This window comes from Camellia sinensis, chromosome 12 (genome assembly GCF_055761805.1).
Source record: "Camellia sinensis isolate YWXY chromosome 12, ASM5576180v1, whole genome shotgun sequence".
NCBI classification, from domain to species: domain Eukaryota; kingdom Viridiplantae; phylum Streptophyta; class Magnoliopsida; order Ericales; family Theaceae; genus Camellia; species Camellia sinensis.
This window is the reverse complement of record NC_138972.1, coordinates 90178281-90201653: the sequence shown is the minus strand read 5'-3', so window position 1 is coordinate 90201653 and position 23373 is coordinate 90178281. Positions and strand designations below refer to the sequence as shown.

Here is a 23373-nt window from a genome sequence, read left to right as displayed (position 1 = left end):
CTGTGGGCAAAACCTCTTCAAGTGCCCTGCTTGTCCACGTCGATAACAACTGGGCGGTTGCCTTCTCCCTTGGCTCTGGCCCTGAGAATGAGCCGAAGACGATGCTGCTTGCTGCCCTCCTCTTCTCTGCAGGCAAGCTGAAGACTTGTGGCCCAACTGACCACATTTGAAACAAGTGATGTCTCCCTGACCATCCTTCCCAGAACCTAAGCATGGCACTGGAAAGGTAGACCTCGACTGTGCTCCTTGAGACTGTTGAGGGTTAGAACCCCTCTGTCTCTTACCGTCCCCTTGACTGTCCTGACTCCTCCTAGAGCCCCTCATCCTCTCATTCTCTGCTTGCATAATGGTCTCAAGATAGGCCGTTGCCTTCACAAGGTGCCCATAGTCTCTAATCATGGATCCAACCACTTTAAACATGAGCCCGGTCCTCAACCTCTTCTCAAACTCCAAACAGCGGTGTTCCTCAGTCGCCACTAACTTAGGTGCAAACCTAAAGAGGCTAGTGAATGTGGCTTCAAACTCAGTCACTGGTGTATTCAACTGCACCAGTTAAGAAAACTGGTCCCTCAACTTCTCCCTAACAGTGGGAGGCAAAAACTTGTCCTGAAAAGCGTCGACAAAAGCCTCCCAAGTCCCTCCAATGCGTCCCCGCGCATACTTCCACCGTTGACTCACGTCTCCCTTCAACTGGAACAATGCCAAGGTCACTTTTAAACCCCCATCTTTGATACCGAGCATCTTAAAAGTCTTCACCATCTGTTCTAACCACTCATCCGTTTTCAGTGGTTCCTTGGGATCGCATAAAAACTCATCTGATTTCGATCGGAAAAACTCCCTCTTTAGAAAAGATGGCCTTGCCTCAGCAACCTGGGCTTGGACTTGATTCTCAGCTTTGAGAATGTCCATGGATTCCTACAAAGCTCTGGCCATTTCACGAGCTAAGGCGCCCATGGCCTGTTAACCTACTGGCTCGGACACATTGGCCTGACCAATCCCTTTTTCCTGTGTCGGAATTTCATTCGGTATAGGCATCTCGTGCTTACCATGCCTACCACCACGACCACGTCCTGACATCCTAATAAAGGTAACAAAAGATTAGCACATTCACAAATGTGTTGAAGCTAACTTACTCGTGTCCTAGTGTAATGGACAACAGTAAATCACTCCATATAAGCACGTAATCACATAAACACATACGAATTTCCTTTCTAAATAATGACCGTCCCGCGGCGTTGTTAGAGTTCCAATTAAAAACAACAGTGATCAAATGCTCTTCTAATAAGACTTTCAGAAACCCGTAGATCCAATCAATATCTTAAGAATTAAATCTCATACCCATATAATCATATAAGCATGTTATCACATAAGCATACAATACATATCAACGTTTTAACTAAGCGAGACAAACCCATTGTAGTATTAATCACTTCCCACATATCCAAAATATTTAAACTCGGCACTCTTTGATACCAAGTTGTAACGCCCTCAAAATATAACCATGAGTTCAACCCAAATATATATGAATAACTGCATGAATTAAAATGTAAAGTCCTTTCATTTCATAATGTTAATAGTACAAAAGAGTTTAGCATAAACAAATACCCTATAGGCTTACACATTTCCAAGTCTTGGCTTAGTTATAACAAAAGTGAGACTAGCTCATACAAATTAAGTCTATACAAAAAGTGAAACAAGAAAAAGAAGCTCTTGCTTTCCAAAAATCCCTCAAATGCTATTATCTTAGTGGATGCATGCCATCATTACCTGAACATGTTCTCAAATAGGGTGAACCACAGCCCAGTAGGAATAATCTGACACAATTTATGAGATTTAACAATGGTATAATTACAATATGCATAAACAATGCCTGTGACAAAACATTCACATTTTATATAATCACAAGGTACCAAATCCAAATCTTAATCCATTTTCATTCAATTCATTTCAATACATGAGCCAATTTCATTATTTCTCAATAACCCACATGAGACTACAACTCAATGGTTCTACAATCACATCATTAACACACAAACACTTCAATCTGTCATTTTACGAAAATTTCGTCCGCAGAATCGGCACCCATGTATAAATTTCGAGACTTTCACCCAAGATACTCCGACCAATTTAATTATAATGGAGTTTATCCTCTTTCTCCTCTCAAACAATGGAGTACATTACCCTTCTCCTCCCAAATAATCATACATATACAATGTATTTAAATACATAATCATACATGGAGTACATCATCTTTCTTTTTCCAAACAATCATATATATACAATGTATTTAAAACATGATCATATTCAATGATAACCAACCATGGATTAGTTTTAATTCACCTAATTCTCATATAATTTTACAACAATCAAAATTATCTTCCACCAATAGCCAAAAACAGTTATTTCTAAACAGATATTCAATCTCAAGACAGATAAATTATTCAAAATTTCTAAAGATGAGACGTATCATCTACTCAATTCTACCATATATTTCAATACTCGCCAAATTTCATGTTTATAACACTCATTTCATTTATTTATACAAAATAAATATCACAATCATTTTAGGGCAAACCCCATCTTTTCCCAAGTTTCAACCAAGCTCCAAAATCAACAATTTTGACATCATACAATATCATTTTCAAACCCATAATCATTTTTTTCTCATTCAACAAAAACCCCTCTCTCCATTTTACACCCAAACCCTAAGTTTGTTTATATTACTCTCAAATCCCACCATTGTTACACAATGACAAATAACTAAGTTAAAAACCATATTAAAGTGTAAAAAATCCCCACATTAAGAAGAAAAGACCAAGCAAAACAAAGTAGAATCCTCAACAACGCCGAGACCACGTTCCAATCGGATCAAAATGAAGTTCTTGGAATGCTCTAATTTTTTCTCAAAGACACTAGGGTAGAGAACCTAAAGGATCTAGGTCAAAATGTAGAAAGAGAGATAATGTTTTAGAGAGAGAGAGAGAGAGTCAAGATCTAAGCTTTTGGAAAGTTCTAAAGAGAGAGAAGAATGAAAAAGTGATATAAAATGTCATTTTCACGACTTGATATATACACAATCCACTCGAGCAGAAGAGTTGACGCTCGAGTATCAGATGCAAAAAAGTAGTTTCGCTCAAACGCAATAAAGGCCGCTCGAGCGCCAAGATACAACGAATGCTCACTGCTTGAGTGTAGAAAATACACATCCAGCAGCTTTGTAGACAACAAAGCAACACTCGAACGCAGGAAAGGCCGCTTGAGTGTAGGAAATGCCGTTCGAGCGTAGAAAACACTCTACTAATAGTTTTGCAGACCTGCAAAGTACTGAGAGTTCGCAAAGCCCACTCGAGCGGAGGGGCAATGATTGCAAAGCCCACTCGAGCCCAAAAATAGCCGCTCGAGCGCAAGAATGGCCGCTCGAGCGAAGGAGCAAAAATCTAGGCAACAAAGGTTTAGAAAAACAAGCAACCAATCTATTCCAAACGTACAACTAAAATCCAATAACTAAAATAGAGGGGAGACAAAGAAAACAACATATGAATCATCATCCAAAGCCATACAAATTTGAGTCCGGAATACAACAAGTCAAAATGAGAATCGTTATAACTCTCTAGTTGCCTTGAATTCTGCAACTGAATTTGTTCCATTTCAAACTTTCCAAAGTAACCACAACATAAAGATTGAACTTTTCGATCCCTATATTCTCTTTCACAAAACACAAAGTTGAGGCATTTGATTGAAGATGAGCTCTCCTTAATTTCTCTCTCGCTCTCTCTAAATTCTCATATCGATGAATGTGATCCATCTTTTCAATTGATATTGAAAAAATAAAAAATAAAAAAAAAATCTAAATACATGCTTAAAATCAAAATTCTCAAATCCAAAATAGTTTTCAATTTACTTCCCAAATCAGTTTGCTTTTGTGATGCCATATTTTGAAAACAGGATTTCAAATTTTTTGACAATAAATTAGTTAATACGACATAATAAACAATTTGACTTTGAGAAATAAATTTGAAAATGCTTGAGTTTGGAGAATATTTTAAGGGTTATTAGTTTTATTTCTATCTCTTAAACTATCATTATTATTATTTTTTAGTTTCTAATTTCAATTAATATGGTCTAATTTGAGACAACTATTCACATCACTTAAACAACACAATTAAATACATATTTTTTTATTCACAATAAATGTGATTAGTTATAGGGTATAAGTTGTCTGATCCAAGATTGTTAAAATCAGAATTCTAAGTAGAATCGGTGAGAGGGTCTGGTGGATCGGATCGTAAGATCGGATCAAGGATCGTAAGATCCTACTTTCTATTAAAAAAAAGGATAAAAATTAAAATTAAAATGATACATATTAAAAATAAGGTGAAAAATCATAAAATCTACAAACTTACTTGCGATCCTACCTATGGTCCTATACGATCCCATACGATCCTACACGATCTCATGCAATCCTACACGATCCTACTTGCGATCCTGTTATAACATCGATCCTACAACGATCTGGATCGTTTTGGCAAAGTAAGATCGTAGGACCGTACGATTCTACGATCCGGATCGCGATTTTAACAACCATGGTCTGATATAAACTATTCAATTTGGGCAATTGTTGATTTAGACAAATTGTATCAAATTAGATGATATGAATTGAAATTAAAAACTTTAAAAACTAAATGGAGAAAATTTAATAATGAAATAGAAAAGAAAAATTGGCAATAATTTAGGTGATTAAAGTAAAATTAGATCTAATATTAAAAACAACATTCACTGTGAAATTCAAATATTGAAAACAAGAAGTCAGCTCTCTCCTTTTTCCCTCCAAAGAAAAGATCATTTTCCACACAGAAGATCATCTCGATCTTGTTGTTGTGATGTGAAGATTAAAATGTGAAATGAGAACATACTTGTGACTGGTCTACATTGATACAACAGATGATTGTAATTCCAGTTTGGTTTGTTCATAGAACAATTCAGCCTTCTTTGCCAGAAGCCCAGCCTCTTCCATCCTCTGCACCATCCATTTGTCATTCAAACTCATCAGTTTCTCTCTCCCCAAACGCTCCAACCCCTCTCTGTACACCCTATTTTCCGGGAAAATCCCAGAAACTTCCCTCAACAGAGCCGGAAAATCCCCCAAATCCACTTCCCCCTCAAACCCACCATCTTCAACGCTCTTCGACTCTCTCCTCGAATTTTTCAACTTCTTTCCCCAGATCTTGCGTCCCATCTCGTAAATCTTCCGATCCCGAGGGGTCTTCATCAGGGACTTAGTCCTCGCCAGCTTGTGGTACCGTTGCCGGAGCCTCCGGAGCTTGTCCGTTATTTGGACGTCGCTGAAATCGCCGCCGATGACGCCGGAGAGCGGTGGCGGAGGAGAGGCGACGGCGGAGGAGGAGAGTTTGTTGGCTCGTTTTAGGGCTTTGAGGAGGTGGATTTCGTCTTGTTCGGTGAATAATACTCGGCGTGAGGGACTTTTTGAGGCGGCGAGTGTGGGATTTTCCGGCGATTCGGCGGCCGTTGCGGAGGCGGAATAGGGTTTCCTCCGCCTGGAAGAGGCGAAGATCTGATTGGTGGTGGTTATCGTTGACATTGATTTGAGAAATTCCTAACCGTAACGTAGCGAAGCAATACCTGCATTACGAATTTAGGGAGAGACTTCCCTACTGTGGATTGGAGCGTCTGGTTAGGGTTATGGAATCAATTACGAATTTCATTTTGATAAGTCAAATTGTTTAATCAATAGCATTACATATATGAATTAATATATTAATTAATGTATTAATATTAGTTATGACATTATCATTAATTTCACTCATTAATTACATTACAAATTTCAAAGACTTCTTAAATTATGTTACATCATCAATTAGTACATTAATTAATATATCAATTAATATATATAGTATTATTGTTGTTTAATAGATAGAGTTTGTCATGTATTTCGTACTTATAAAAAATTATATTAATTGAATATTAATAATTTCTTAATCATAATATATAAACGAAACAATGATGAATTTTATTGACCTAACAATGAATAATATTATATGTATTAATTAGTTTATTAATTAATGTATTAATTGATGATGTATCATAATTTAAGAGGTTTTTGAAATTTGTAATGTGATTAATATATGTGATCAATAATAATATCATAATTAATATTAGTACACTAATTAGTCCATGTAGCATCACCCCTAACTATACCATTAGTGATTAGGGATGAGCAGTAGATATCCCGGTCCGTCAAAACCAACAGAACCGAACCGATCCGTCGTATTTTGGATGGATGCGTAATGACGAACGGACGGTTGCAGATTGATTTTCTCTAATTCGCCAATCTGGCGGACAGATGACAGATTTCAGATTCCTTTGGCCGCAATCGAACCGCCAAACCGTGAGCACCCTTAATAATTTATATAACTTTGTGTTTTCAGTTTGTTTAAATATTCTGGTTGTGTTTTCAATTAAAAAAAAATTTAAATATTCTGTTGAAAAAAAGTTTTTAACTTGAATATCTTTTTTAAATTGAAAAAAATAAACGTATTATTTATCTATATTTTTTTGTTTTTAAATCTATCTGTAAAAATAATAAATAGAAAATATGATATATGTTGATTGATTTTTATTTTCAAAAACAGATATAGATGTAACAATATAGAGACATATAATCTCTACTACTGCTCTGTTCATGGTTTTGGTGGTTTGAATTATTTTTATATTTTAAGACCCACAGATTGTAATACTTTATGTAAATGAGACATACTGTGATTGTAGTATATGAATGAGGCATGCAGTGATTGTGATATTCTAAAGTTTTAAATTTTCTTACTTTAGATGAGACATGCAATGATTGTAATATTTTTTTAAAGTCATTAACTATAATATTTTTTTTTTTAGGAAGTACACAAGTTAAATTATGTTAAAAATTTATAAAATTTTAAACTACCAAACCGATTCGCATTCATCCGTCAATCCGCCAATCCGCTCAATCCACATTCGCCAGATTGGCGGACGGATGCGAATTGATTTTCTCAAATTCGCCAATCTGACAGACGAATGACGGAATGGAGATTCTATGGCCGCAACCGACCCACGCCCACCCCTACTAGTGATGAGAGCCTCTCCCTTTTTGGAATTTGAAATAAATTATAAATACACTGTCGAAAATATAAATTATCAATACTACTTGGTATTTCCTATAAAAATATATTTTATATTTTTCAGTTCATATCACCTTTATATTTTTCTTACATAAATTTTTTTATAAAAAATCAAAAAATATATTTATTTAGACCATCCTCTAACTTTTAAAAATTATCTTTCTTCCTTTTAAGTTTCTAATAACATAATAATTAATTGTCTTTATTAATAAATTATTAGTTTAATTAATAATTTAAATAATTTTATTACATGATAGAATAGTTTGAAATTTTATTTTTTAAAATTTTATTAAATAATTTTTTTTAATAAAAAACATTTATAATTTCTAAAATTACACTAAACAATTCGTATTTTAAATAAATTTAAAAAATATATTTATAATTTATTTTAAAATTAAAAAAATCAATTAGTCTCAGAAAAAAAAAAAATTATTGATTAATTCAGACACGTTACATAGCCATGCCGCTCATCCACATATTTTTAAATTACTACACAAATTTATAAATTCCACTCACTCTACCAACCACAATATCACCCCGGAAACATCACATGACGGTTATCTAATAAGAACCAATAAAAGGATCGGGCAGAGCATCGGGCGGCTCATATTTCACTTCGCGAAAACCCAAACCAGCACTGTGATCCGTGTGTGATCTACAGCTTCAGACAAAAAATATTGGACACTGCAGAACACTGGATAATTTCTTTTTTCTATTACCCCCAAAGCCAAACACTTGGCAGACGAAGCGATTCGGCTTATCAGATCGGCTCAGAGTTGTTTTCCGGCGATCGGAGCCAATCGGACTCCAATTATCAGGTAAATGAGTTTTTTTATTAATTTGAATTGTGTTATAGATACAGAGATATACACATCTATGAAAATGTGTGGTTCGAATTAGGGTTTACTGATTTCTTAATCTTCATCTTCATCTTCATCTTCGTAAGAATAGGAATGAGCTTGTTCTGTACCAATTCTTTTCAAATAAATGATTCTAATATGCACTTTTATCTAAACTGTCTTACTATATTGCCATTGAATATTGTCTGATGTTGCGGTGATCAGCCAAATTATGAGAATTTTGTACATGAAAAACCCTAATTATGTTGAATTAGTTACTTCACATATTTTGTTGTTTGGAGGATATGCCTTACTTTGGTTTGTATCAAGTTCCCTTTTTTAGACAAAAAAAATTGTGATGTATATTTGGTTTGTTTCTGTTCCTGAGGAAGTTCATAAATTATTTTATTTTTAATGGAATATTTAGCTACTGCAAACAATGAACTAGTTTAGAAGTGCTATTTTTCGAAATTGATAATTTCAGAGAATTTTGTTTCTATTTTAAATTTAGTAAAAATAAGTTTGGTTCTATTTAGTAAACTTATGTACATTGCTTTCAATATAGCATATAGGAAGTTGTTTATTTACCATTTCATTGATTCATGTGATGCTCTTTCCAAGATAATCTCTACATGATTGGCAGTAGCAGCTCAAGAATTTTTGAGGCCTCTGACTAAAATCATGCCTTGTTCGATTGTGCTTAATGAAATTTGGGGCTTTCCACAATAAGAATCTTTTGAGATTTTCTTGGTAGGTTTTAGGTGACTGATTAAGTGGCTTAATGGTTGAGCCACCTTTGATGATTGGTAGAACTTATAAGCATTCTCTTTGGATAAGAAAAGAAAAAAGAAAGTTTTAATTCTTTATCAATCTTTACATTCCTAGCTGTATTTTTGTAGCAAACAGCAACTCCAGCTTGAAACATTTTGTCATTTGCATATTTGGTACCCCTAACCTTTTTACTAGTGTCAACATAAATTGTTCTTTACTTATGCACTTATTTTTTAGTTGTGTATTTGAAAATGGAGTTTGATAGCCCTTTTATTTTTTTTCCCCAAAAAATATAGGGTAAACTACTAATAGGTCCTAATAGTTAGACTTAATTCTCATCAAGTCCTATTGAAAATAAGTCCTGGTAAAATCGTCTCTTAGAATAATTTTTTGTGACAATTTTTTACACATGTCGCTAAAAATTGACAATTAGCGACTTTTTTTTATCACTATTTTTATAAATTGTTGTTAAAACTTACAATTAGTGACTTTTTTTGTGACGAATTTTTCAAATTGTCGTTGGAAGTAAGAAATTAGTGACGTTTTTTTTAAACTGTCACTAAAACTTATAATTAGTGACATTTTTTGTGACAATTTTCACACTGTTATTGAAAATTAACAATTAGTGACTTGTTTTAATTGTGTTTGATAAAAAATGTCATTAATTATCATAGGATCTATTGGACAATAAGTCCAGAACTTGCACGTAAGTCCCCCCAAAATATAATAATAATCTTGTTTCTCTGCTTTGCAGTTTGTTTGTTGGCTTTGCTTCAGCAATCCTGATGTTCCGAACGCGCAATGCCATAGTTGCCACTGGCTTGGTAGCTTTTGCAGCTGTAGGCTTAGCATTTCCCTTTTACATGGCGTAAGTAAAATCTAGATTTCTGATAACAATTTCACTAATGTATATCATCGCTTCAAACATAATTACAACTTAACTGTGTGTTACTTTCAGGTCCAGGTCATCAAGGATGAAGCCTGTGATTGACTCTTCAAAGCCACTACCACCTCAGGCAACTTTCCGAGGGCCTTACATCAACACTGGTTCACGTGACGTTGGGCCTGACTATCGAACTTACCCTAAGAAATAATTTTTTTAGTGACCATTGGACTTACCATTGAAAGAATTTGCTAAGATGCTTTAGTTGATTTTTGATTAGTTGATGTGGAGATGGATGAATAACTTGGAAGAAGGAAATGTTCATGCATTCATGCAAATCAGAGATTGGATTGTAGCGAAAATTATTTCTATGGAATTTGCTTATTCTGGGTTCTAAGAGACCTCTTGTAGAGTCAGTGAAGAAAATCTTTTGTATTTAATATGAAATGAACTTGACTGCATACGCCTACTTTAGTTTTGGGAAATGGATGTACAATCATTAGCAGCATTTCCTTCATTATATAGAACCTTCAATTGTGCCATACGGCATGTGATTTCCCAAAACAGGTGAACTGTATTGTACGGTTTGGTTTGTGGTTCAAATTTGAATCCATTTCAGACCATTTAGATATATATATATATATATATTGTTGTTTATGATAGACACTCGAGTACCTTATTGTGTATCATATGTATTTATAAGTTGTTAATCGTTTACTTTTGTAGGTGTTATATAATGGCAGAATTCTAAACAATTATTTAAACAATTTTGTTAGTAAAATGATGACATGTTACTTGATGTTTGAGTATGTTGTGATTATGTTGTAAACGATAGCAAGATTTATAAAATTTGTTGTTTGAAACCGAAACGAAATGTGTTTCTTGCTTTTGTTTGGTTTCCAAATTTCAAGAACCGTAGAGTTGTTTGATATTGGTTTATTTCAGTTTTGAACCACGCTGACTCCTACCGCACAAGCACAAGTCTGCCTATAGTTGGATTCAATTTTGCTTCTATTGCTTCTATTATTATCCCACATCCTCAAATCAGCCATTACAAAACAGGGCATCATGGAAATTGGTTGTCATATACAATATAGCACTGCATCAGTTCATACCACAATTGCAAATATCAACCAACCACAAAATTATAGATGATTTCACTCATGAAAATTTGTCCTGAAACTTAAATTGAAAATATCTGCCTTACAGAAATAGGTCGAAATCAAGTATTTTTAACTGAAAATGAATTACAAATTTATAGCCATCTTGATCACCAATGACAAACAAAAGTAAGCAAAAGTGTACAAAAAAATGGGTATACAAATAAAAAAAAAAAAAATGGGTGAATGAGGTTTCAATAAATATACATTGACAAATATGGCAATGATATCTTCAAATACATGTCCAACTCTATCCTGACTACTCTGGGTTTTCCCGTGCCATCGAGCTTGAACACGTGTCTCAATCAAGAATGGACAATATACTAAACTAGCCAAGGAGCTTGAACACGTGTCTCTTATCAAGAACAGACGATATACTAAGGAATCCAATGGCTCTAACACCATTTCTTAAATTATCTACCAGATGACAGTAATTACTTTCTGTCAGCAACGATAACATGCAAAACAAGCTTACCTCAGTCAAAAATCCTCTCCCCAGTCGCAAATAGTAAAAACACAAAAGAACTAAAGATGCAAAGCAAGCCTGGGATGTAGAACACGGCTCTCCAGCTTTCTGGAGTCGAAAGATCCAAATCAGCAGTTTTAGCAGATTCAAGAAGCCGACCTGTAAGATCAACCCCAATAATACCCGCTAATGTACCAGCTGTATTAGAAACTCCCATAACAATTCCGGCATACCTTGGAGCAATATCCATGTGATTTACTGCAAAACCTGCTCTCCCTAGTGCTAAAAAACCGAGAGCCACGGACGAACAAAACACTGCCCCACCAGATGTTCGGAAGAGGGGAATCGCCATCAAAGCAAAAGATGCCACTACAAATCCGACGGTGTTCAAGACCTTTCGCGTTCTAGTCACGGACAAGATTCTTCCGGTGATCAAGTGGTCAGCAATCACCCCACCTATATTTGAGAATACAAACATGTTCAGATAAGGCATCATCTTAGAAGAACCCATTTCCTGAAGACTAAGTTGGAGCCCGAGTTCAAAATATGTGGGCAGCCAGTTCATCAGAACGTACAAGGCGTAATGGAATGTGAAATTATTCACAACAATTGCCCAAACGGGTAAGCTGAGGACAATCTTCTTCCATGGAATTTGGGCAGTTTTGACGGAATGACCTCCTTTCTCCACTTTTGCCTTCAGACTCCCTTTGATTGGCAACAAAGATTCCCCAAAACCGGCGGCAGATGCTTTTGGATGCTCAGAACGAGGTGGGTCGCTTGCGTATTTGAACCAAAGTAGAGACCACATGGAACCCAATGCTGCTTCAGCAAGAAATACAGATTGGGGACCCCTGAATTTCACCAGGCTAGGAAGCAAAAGCATCCCCATAGCTGCACCTAGATACATTCCAGATGTTGTGAGAGAAACAGATCTTGACCTTTCGTGAGGCGGGACCCACTGTGCAAGGACGGTGTGGATGGATGGGAAGATGAACCCTTGTGCCACCCCAACAAGTAAACGAGCTATCACCAAAATCATGACTCGATTTGGGTCTAGTGGTACTAAAGCACATGTGAGAGACCATAATAAGAATGAGAGAAGGAGAACACGCCTTCCCCCTATTTTCTGAGCTGCCCATCCACCAGGTATCTGTGAACAGGCATAACCATAATAGAATGTCGAAAGTATGGTGCCTTTGCTTGACTGGTTCACCCCTACAGCATCGGCAGCAACAGTATATGCAATTGAGAAGCCCACACGTTCAATGTAGCATACACAAGTGCAGATGAAGGTTAGAATGACAATCACATAGCGCTTGGGAAATTTTGCACTTCCCATTTTTTACTTCTCGTTTTACAACAAAATCACAGGAATCAGGTCCACTTTAACAGTTGTCTTCTGGTTGATAAGCCAACTTCCTGCCACTTCAGCTTTTGTCAATCCCTACTCCAGTGATTACGAAAATTTAGTAGCAAATTTTAACCTTCAGAGTCTCCAATATATTTGTTGAACCTGAAAAAAATAATGTACAAAGAGTGATTGACCATAATCACCTTGCAAACGATATTCCAACTTCCAACAATCATTTAAGAAGAAGAAAAAAAACAAAAAAAACTGACAATTACAATTAGCCATCATCAATGACTTGGAAAAAGTATGGTTAAATGCTACAAGCTCATTGGAGTAAGCCACTTCTCTGAAGGGCCCACAACCAAGTGATTTTTACACAAAGTCTTGAAGCAAATGACTTGATCATATCAATATCCCACGCATTTGTTGTTTGAATGTATAAGTAGAAAATGGTCCATAAATGTAATATAAGGATGACTCTAGTGACTGAGAGATGTGTTTCTATTACTTGAATTTTCAGTGGGTGAATCATAAATCCATGTGTGCACTGCTGCATTATTGGAAGACTTTTAGGAGACAAGATCGCCAAAATTGAGGTTCTACCTTGGCTTGTTGGAGGGGCTTACAGAATGTGAATGTAGAATTAGATTGAGGATCGTATGATCTTACTTACCAGGAAAAAAATGCATAATAATCTAAGAAACATGGACATGAACACGTAACACGACATGGATACGCCGACACGTTAATTTTCAAAAAAATGCAGAACATGACATGTGGGGGACACGCATGAAATATATAATTTTATATATTTATTATATGTTATACATATGAATATATCATTCAAAGATAATAAAAAATGCAATATGACACTAATTCCTACAAATTTATATGGTTTTTATTTTATTATTGTATCTTAAGTTATTTTGTTCCAACTTATAATTAGTTTCACATGCGTTTAATCGATAGACATGTGTGTTTTAGCGATTGACACATGTGTCCTTCAAATGTCCAAAGAGTGTTCAGGTCTGTAAAAAAATTTAAAAAATAAGACACATTTTGATGAGTGTCGGACACGCATTCTATGAGTGTTCAAAGAGTGTCGGTGTCCGACACGGACACGACACAAATACGTCACATTTTTAAAAGTGTCCGTGCTTCTTAGATAATAATGTTATAATAATAAACATTTCGAATAAGTAAACACAAAATGAATCTAAAATGAGGTTAAAAATATAATTATATCATGTAAATAAAAACATTATATAATAGAAAGTTCGATGGCAAAAATTATGCATTTCAAAAAAAGAACAGGTGGAGAAAAACAGTTTTATAACAGAGCATGTTGCACTCTGCAGTAGTAGTACATAAAAGGAAAGACAAAAAAATAGTAAACAAAGCTGGACTTCAAAATAGATTAAAATTCAAAGAAGAGAAAGATAAAAGAAAAATATATGTTTATGTATCATTTGAAAAAAATAAAAAAATAACAGTAGTAGTTGCCTAAGAAGCACGAACACTCCAAACTGACTACCGTGTCCATGTTCGTGTCTAACATACATCGCACACCAACTCGGTGCAGACAAGCGAGTCCACATGTTGGACACACGACATGGTGAGTCGATTTTTTTAAATATTATTTTTTACAGAACATGTTGGGTACACACTTGTACTGTGTTTAGACACACCTTTGAACACCACTGTGGGATTCCACAATCCAACAATGTCACAATTGAAATATCCTACATGGATGAGATTTTCTACACAATTATCCATATTAATTTTGTCCAAATGAATCATAAGATCCAGATCGTGATTTTAGCAGCCTTGTTAGACGGATTGCATAGTACAACAAAATCCCAAAGCATGGGAAATTGGAAATAACACAAAAAAATAATAATAATAAAATAAAATAAAATAAAGCAATGCTTTACAGTAATATTCATGAAGACAATTCAACCAATCAGAGGCGGAGCTATGCTTTGAATAGTGGTGTCAATTAACACCACTGAACTTCAAATTTTTGATAGAGTATATGTAAAAAATTATGAGTATTTACAAATTGAACCTAGTGGGCCTAAATAAAATAAATTAATTTTTAAACTTTTACAAATTGACCCCAAAAGGTAAAAACAAAATCAAACTTTATTTAGAAATGACACAGAAATAAGTCACATAGTAGTGTAGATATTTACTTATTGGTGTTGAAGTAATGGTGTTAATATCCCAATATTTTGTTTTTACTTGTAATTTCACTAGTTTGAGTTACTTTTGTCAATGTGATTTGGGAATATATGAAATTTACAGAGTATTATGTGAATGTTAATGTTGACATATTGTGTAGAACTAAAAATATGATATATGACATTGATGATGCTTTGTTAAATGACCCCGCTAAAGGAAATTTCTGGCTAGGCCACTGCAACCAATCCTAAACAATTTACGGGACAGATCAACAATTCCGAGTAGTATTTCGGAAATCTACAAGAGAGCACTCACTCAACTTGGCTTTTCTCTTTCAATTTGGAATATATAAAATAAAATAAAAAGTAAAAACAGAAGAAGTTATAAGGCAACGCAAGTTTGAATGAAGAACTTCCAATCTGGTTGTAGAATAATATGCAATTTGTGACAATTCTATGATAAACTGTCTAAGCAAAAGTCCAATTACATAATAAGGTGTTATAATTCAGATGATGAATCTACTGAATGATGAAACCTCCACCATTGTTTGATCAACAACATGAAAAGTAAAGAAATTATTGGATTTTCTCACTATCATGTTTGTTTGGATGTAAGATTTCCTTTTTTTTATTTTCTTCCCTTTTGATGGGTAATCTCAGTCTCTCCATTTCTAATAATTTCTCATCCATTCTCACCTAATTTGTAAACCAAAGTTCCCTCTTTCTCATCAAATTGCTCAATCCAAACAGACTCTAACTTTAACTGAAAGCGATTTCTGGGTCAATTTGACGAACAGATGGTATGCGTTTCAAAACAACAATGAAATGAAATGCATTGATAGATAGATCATGAAAAGACAAGCAAAAAGAACCTGAAATGATCGAATCAAACGTACCTAATGGAAACAAGTGGAAGAACAGTACGCAAATGTGTTGATGAAGACCTCAATTTGCCTATAAATCATCAATTGCTGGACATTGTTGCTGTGAGAAAGAGTTAAATCGCCATAACTTGCTGTGATCCGATTGGTAGAGGAAGAGAATTTCCTAAGCCCTAAAGATGTGTGGTACTGACGAAAGACAGTCTGATCTCTCGCTCTCCCTCTCTCTCTCACTACCACGATGGAGACTCCAAACAAGTCAACGAATTGAAAGGGTCTCGCTGGTACAACTGCTACTCTTAGATTATCAGAATACATGTACCATATCATAACTCGTTCAATAAATTATATTAAAAAAATAAAATATAAATTATCAATAAATCTTCATAATTATTTAGAAATTATTAACTCGAATTGAAAATAAGTTTTAATAAAAAAATTTATTAAAAATAATTTTTTATGAAAATTTATTATATATGTCATTAAAAATTAACAATTAATGATTTTTTGTCATGATTTTTATAAATTATCGTTAAAACTCATAATTAGTAACATTTTTTTTATGATAAATCTTTTAAACTGTTGTTAAAAGTTTAAGATTAGTGAATTTTTTTGTGAAGAATTTTTTAAAGTGTAACTAAATTAATAATTATTGACATTTTTTATGATAAAATTATTAAACTTTCTCTAAAAATTAATAATTAGTGATAATTTTTTTTAATAGTGTTTTTATAATAAAATTTTTAAACTATTGTTAAAAATTAATAATTAATGACGGTTTTTTTAATAGTATTTGATAAAAAATATCATTAATTCTTACAAAATTTCTATTGAACAATAAATTCATCTATTAAGATCTATACGTAAATTCTACTAAATATTAAAGGTGGGGTAAATTTTAATTTATTTATTTATTTTGTATGTGAATGCATGTACAATCATAACTCATTCAATAAATTATATTATAACTATTTGAAGTAGTTAGTGAGATGTGAAACAGTTTATGATAATAATTATTATTAAAAAAAAATTATAACAGCTACACTAAACAATGTTAATTAATATGATATTTTAATAAACTACTCAGCGACTATTTAATTTTTTAAAATTAATTATTTAAAAGTCTTATTTATAAATGTTATGATAACGCAAGTCTTATTTAGAATTTTTTGAACTAGTAAGTTTTATTTAATAAAACTGAAAATATTATCAATTTTTTTTTAATTTTTAAAACTAATAATATTATCAATTTTGTATTGTAATGTTCCAGATAATTATTTCACTAACTGGTAAAAAAACAAAGCATGAGATTAACGTTTTTGCCTTTCTACTTATAGGTTTATTCAACTATCTAATAAAAATTGAGAACATTAACAATTTTTTTAGTTTTAAAACTGATAACATTATAAGTTTTTCTATTTAATTTAAATTTTTTTATTTTTTTATTTTTTTTATTTTATTTTTTTTTTTTTCAGTTTTGCATATCAATGTTCCATTATCATGCTCTTTTATATAGATACAAAATTTTCATTTTCACACAAAAAAATAATTCAGTTTTTTTAATCTTTTCTAAAAAAAAAATAATTTTTTTTTAAATTTTTTTTAATTTGAAAATCGATATTTTAAAGTTTTGAAAATCAAAATAAATATCAAATGATCATTTTTTTTTATTAATAATCATAAATGATGAACAATCATTGTTTGAACGACAATTTCAACTATTAAAAATTTAATGGGATTTGAAAATCTAAAAAATCTTAGTTAAAACTTAATGGAGTATAAATTTATAAATTAAAACTTGTGTGTAAATGTCCCAATTTTTTATATATCATAAACTGACCTTTTTTTTTTTTTTTTTTGCCAAACTCCAAAACAGGGAAGACACCAACTAGATTAAACAATTATGATACAATGACCAACCATACAATAGTAGATAGAACTAGTAGGATCGAATCAGGGCCGTTTACAAGCAGAGAACTGAGAGGGAAGCCCAGTTCCTACAGCCTGGCCAGATTGAAGAGAAGAAAATGAAAGCCCATAAATTCATTTTCTACGGATTTCAAATGGGCTGCGGCAAAAGGCAAAATTTGCCAATGATCATCGCCTAATTCTTAAAAAAATAAAGTCTCAAGGAATCAATTTCACAAAGAAATTAATCTTCGTTTGGGAAGAGCTAAAATAACTTAGTTTTTTGATTTTATGACTATTTTAGCCTGACCTTTTTAGTTTCGTTTGGCTTTTGTTTTTGATTTTTGTGGGAAAAAAAAAGTGTAATGATTATAATTTGAATATAACATTTTGTCTTATTAATTTATATAGTCAATTTTGTCTTTTGTGTTTTTTTTAGCCAAAAATTCATTGCCAAAAGTGTAAACAATGGTCTTGTATTTCAGAAACAAAGCGAAGCATTCAAATGATTGACATTTAGAAAATTAACTACAACAAAAAACACATTCTCATTCGAACATAACTACTACGAACTTGAATGCGATGCTTATGTCCGTGAAATATATTGTCTTTTGAGATGTTCCATGCCCATAATCTAGTCTATGGGTCTAAAAAGTGAAGCCCGCAACAAAACTAAGAATTTAAAATATATATATATATATATATATAAATTCAACCCAACAAATTAAACAACATAAGACCTTCAAAATAATGTTAATGCAATGCATGAGTTTTAGTTTTCTCACTTTGAAAGTTTGTTTAAAATTAGAATTACAGACTCAACCTTTAAAGTGAAATTGCTATAAAGTTAATTATAATTACAAACTCAACCTTTAGAGTGAATTTGCCAGCACAACATGTTTTCCTAACATAAATAATCAAAGCTAGCTCTGGCATCTATTGGGAATTGGATGGCATGACCAAGTGCATAACTTCCTCTATGCTTCAAATTAATTCTTTCACATAAGCCTAAGTATTGGACATAGATTTTGAGAACTATTTTTCTCTTACAAACTTTGTTGAGAAGAGAGAAAATGACGCACCTGATTATTACATAGAACTAGATATTGTTGTAATAAACGGAGAGTCTTGAAGCGAAATCATCAAAGGATGATTGAATTTTATTGATAAAATTAAGTTGTCTTGTTCTAACTCCAAGGCGTGCATCCTTACTTGTAATCAGAGAAGACCTAATCTAAATAGGAATTAGCTAACTATGTTAATTATTTGATAAACTTGAGCCTAAATTTCCAAAATAGATAGAACTAAAAAAAGACATTCTTAGCCCAATTATTACAAAAACAAAACTTTCTAAAAATAGCAAAATTACTAATTCAATGGCCTAAGTGCTGAAATCCCGTCAAAATTCAACATGCATTATCGCCAAGAGGCGATGACTTTTATATGGTTAGTGAGTATGTTCAATCCCAAGTTAATGTAGAGATTTTGTTTACAAGTTTAGGGTTTAAAGTTTACTTCAAAAATACATTTATTTTTTTTGATCAGCAACTTCAAAAATGGATGGGGTGGATAAAGGAGTGTATCTCTACGCCAAGGATTTCAGTGCTTGTAAATGGGTCACCCACAGCAGAATTTTCTCCTCAAAAAGGGTTGAGGCAAGGTGATCCATTATCACCTTCACTATTTAATATAGTGGCAGAAGCCTTGAATATCCTTTTGAAGAGAGCAAAACAAAAGGGGCTGATTAAAGGTGCTTTAGTGGGTCATCAAGGGTTAAAAATTTCTCATTTACAATTTGCATGACACCATTATCTTTTGTGAAGCCACATGGGATGAACTCATTATGATCAAAAGAATTCTAAGGTGTTTTGAAGTGGTGTCAGGCCTTAAGATTAATTCCATAAGAGTTTGGTTTGTGGCATTGATGTGGAAGAGGGGTTAACTAAGGAGTTTGCTAAAAAACTTAAGAAAAATGATTTGCACCCCCACTTTGAAGACCTCCAGTGACCCAGCTGATGTGGCGGCACGCGATTGGTTGAATTTTTTTTTTTTTTTTTTTTTGATTTTCTCTTGGTCCACAGCCTCCCACGTGGAGTGGGGGTGCTGGGGGTCACCTCCCAACTGGGGGTCCCCAACATGGCTCAAAACTTAATTGCCACAGTCAGAAACTACCTCTTACTTGAAAAATACATGGCTTTGTTTGGGAAGAGGTTTTTTACTTTTTGATTTTTTTGACTTTTTTTGTGAGAGAATAGTGTAATGAGTATGGGTTGGATGTGATATTTTGTTTGTTGTGGCTAAAATAACATATTTTGTCTTTTGTGACTAAAATAGCCAAAAAAACCCATAAACCATCTTCCCAAACGGAGTTTACACAAACCTCATGATTTATTATCCATGAATAAAACATCTCATAAGCAATCAAGTTTAGAATTGAAAACTAGCTAGCAATAAGATCACATTCATCTAAAAACATCACAATAGCGTTTGAATTAAGAAACTATGGACTCTAAAAGCTGGTTAACTACTTCAATATAACAAAATATAAACAGGCTATATACCACAGAAAGCATGTTACTTTGTTTTGATTCGTCGTATAGATTGGATAATTGGTAGTATTGGACCATTTATACTGATTATACCATCATAATTACTAGAACCAAACGATTTCACAAACTATTTTCTATGAGTAACATCCTAACAAACGTCTAGAATCACCCGAACAAGTCTAAGAATACAAAAACTAATCACAGAAGCATATACAGAATACCACATGCAATTATGCATAACGAAGAAATCCCGAGGAAATCTTGATCTTTTTTCCTTAATAGCCATTCTCAGTGAATGCAATGTTGTGCATAAGAATGAAACCACATATGCTAGTGAATGTAATCTAACTCTTAAGTCCACATTCCATTCTAGAGAAGATTTACCATGCAAATCCAAGAAGAAAATCAATAAATATCGAAGCATAGTTAGACTCATATTCTGAGAGGTCATGAGTTAACCCTGCAACTAAAATAGATATAGACTAAATATTCGCCGGCAGAAACTTAAAAGAATTGTTCGAATAGCATCTACTAATACTAATATCACCGAAAACATTGTAAAAATCCTTTTACAAGAAGGAAACATAGGAAGCAACAAATAGTTGTTGGTTTCAAAACTACAACGTAGAAGGAATAGGAAAAGTACCTATAGAAATTCAAGAAATTACAAACACTTCTGTCCACCTAAGCAGTCAAATTACAAAGCCTTCTCAAACAAGCCAACTTTGTAACAAAAGTGTAAAGATTCATTGATACATCATCATATTAAAATTTACAACAAACACAAGGATGACCTCTCAGATGATCTGAGTTCTCACACAATTTTTACCTATTCCCTACCCGCATTTGCGCTTGATCGTGTTGTTGTTCGACTCTCCCCATCTTCGCCAAAGAATTGATCGCCGGTGTGTGCCCAACGAACAAAGCAACATGACCCATAAGTTTATCCTTCCTGGAAAAAGTAGTCCCACACGAGCACTGCCATTTGAGGTCTCCACAGTGCTTCTCATGAGTCCTCAGATCTGACAACACTGAGAATTGCTTCCTATTACACCTCTTGCACACATACATCTTCGGACAATGACTCCTCTTATAGTGATTCTTAACACAAATCATCGATTTCAACGGCTGAAACTTTGCGTGCTTCTTGTTCCACCTACACCCTTCTTGTGGACACGAATATTTCCTCACGGGTTTTGTCTCACCGCCATCTTTGTTTCCAGTTTCATTTGCGTTGTTATTCTTCAATGGATTGCTCAAAGCAGCGCTGGACTTGTACTCATCTCCATGAGCCCTCATATGCATTCTCAAATTCGCATCTCGCTTAAACCCTTTTCCACAAACGTGGCAATAGTGGGTGTACTTGGCCAATAAGTCCGCAGCATCCAATTCGATAATATCATAATTCTTCGGCGAAAGCTCATTCTTTTCGCTTCTCGCTTCACTTTTGTCACCTACAGTCATAGTAATAGTCCGATTGTTGTTGTTGTTGTTGTTGGTATCGTTTGCGCTGCAAGTATTATAGTTGTCGCCATACCAGTCTATAGTTTCGCTAGAATAAAACCCTTGTCGGCTTTCTTCACCAACATGGACGAAACGGGTTGGACCACAGTTGGGTTGTTGTTGAGACAACCCAGTGACTCCGGGGAGCTTAACACGCCGGTTCTGTGATTCGTCAGTGTTGTTGTTCCCCAGAGTTGAGCCCAGAGACATCTGTTGGCAAGTGAACATCATCGCAGAGGCGGTGACTATGATTTCTTGAATCAAAGTGCCCATACTGGCTATGGCTATGGCCGTTGACTCGGCGGGTTGGCTCTGGGGAGGGGAGATGAAGATGGAGACCAGAGATTGAACTTGATGGACCTTCTCTTTGAGGACTGAGAGGCTGTAGAGGAGAGAGTTTGAGTGAGTATCTGAACCTGAGGTTGGTCCAAGAGAAGATGAAACGACGTCGGCTTCTGTGATGCCATACATTTGTAATCCTTGTGAGACATTAGGGTAACAAGAAGTGGCCCCAGAAATCATCTTGGAATGGAAACAACTTGTTTTGTTTTGTTTCTCTTCTTCTCCAAAAAGTGGTTTCTATCTTTTGTACTCTTTCTTTGTTTTGGATTGGTTTTTTTTAATCTCTTTTGGTGAAAAGCTTGCTGTTGAAATAAGAAATTATATAGGGAAGCACACAAGAAATTCTCCACTTTTTTGGAAACGTAGCAACAAATGAGAGAGAGAGAGAGAGATTCTGGCTAGGTCAACTTTGAGCTTGAAGACATCCCCACTCAGGACCTTCCTAGCATGTCACCAAGCTCATGTAGAGACAATTGGTTTGTAAAGAAACAGTTTCGAGAAGTTGGGATTAGACTAAAAATATAATAATAGGATACACCTTGCATTTACCTCTACAAAATTGTCTACTGTTGTTTTCGACAAATTATTCAATATTCTCATAATATTACGTATTTTTTAACTAATTATTATTTAATATATTTTCTCATATTTTTTAAACACACAACACAATACTTTACTTATCCACTTTCTCTATCAATTACAATATTATAGAATACTATATATCTATATTTCAAAATTACTGAATAATTATCTTTGTTTTCTTAAATGTTGTAATTATCTGTTTCTCTTAACCGCATAACCGGATGTGTTTTACTTTTTTATTTTATTTTTTAATTTTTTATTACTTGAATTCATACATATCAAAGGTTATGTATGGGGTAAACTCTACTCAACTAGAAAATTTATTAATAAATTTATTCAAAATGAAGAAGCATAGTTGAGATTTAATAATATATCATGAGATTTGTGTACAAAATGAATCTGAATTACACATTGATATTTTTTAATAAAATTTTTAGACATATAATATTAGAGTTTATGTTAAATTTGGGAACAGATATCATTTGTTGTGTTATTTAACCTACGTTTAAGTGTAAAACTAATAAAAAAGTAAAGAGTTAATTATCTGAAAGTTTTATTTACAAATATTATGATAGCTTAGGTCCTATTTAAAAAATTTTAAACTAATAAGTCCTATTTAGTAAAACTAATAATATTATCAGTTTTTTTTCAATTTTTATAATTAAGAATATTATCAATTTTGCATAGTAATGTTCCAGATAATTGTTTCACTAACTGATAAAAAAAATAGAGCATGAGATTAAACTATTTTTATCAATTTACGTATTGATTTGATTCAACTAT

At 33.6% G+C, this 23373-nt stretch overlaps 3 protein-coding genes across 3 annotated transcripts; 1 reads left to right on the top strand and 2 right to left on the bottom strand.

Annotated features, from left to right (window-relative positions):
* The first annotated feature begins 7651 nt into the window (after window positions 1-7651).
* LOC114301212 (uncharacterized) lies at window positions 7652-10327 on the top strand. Its single transcript, XM_028246142.2, has 3 exons — window positions 7652-7990; window positions 9537-9650; window positions 9741-10327. The coding sequence occupies exons 2-3, from the start codon at window positions 9568-9570 to the stop codon at window positions 9874-9876; spliced, it is 219 nt and encodes a 72-aa protein (XP_028101943.2). The 5' UTR covers window positions 7652-7990; window positions 9537-9567; the 3' UTR covers window positions 9877-10327.
* Window positions 10328-10820: 493 nt separating this feature from the next.
* LOC114301211 (putative anion transporter 5) lies at window positions 10821-16030 on the bottom strand. The gene is made up of 2 exons (XM_028246141.2): window positions 15722-16030; window positions 10821-12804 (listed from the first exon to the last, which is right to left on the bottom strand). The coding sequence occupies exon 2, from the start codon at window positions 12628-12630 to the stop codon at window positions 11302-11304; it is 1329 nt and encodes a 442-aa protein (XP_028101942.1). The 5' UTR covers window positions 12631-12804; window positions 15722-16030; the 3' UTR covers window positions 10821-11301.
* Window positions 16031-20887: 4857 nt separating this feature from the next.
* Window positions 20888-22435, bottom strand: LOC114256923 (protein SENSITIVE TO PROTON RHIZOTOXICITY 2). Its single transcript, XM_028196610.2, has one exon. It carries the CDS (start codon window positions 22186-22188, stop codon window positions 20989-20991), a length of 1200 nt encoding a protein of 399 aa, XP_028052411.2. The 5' UTR covers window positions 22189-22435; the 3' UTR covers window positions 20888-20988.
* Window positions 22436-23373: the final 938 nt, after the last annotated feature.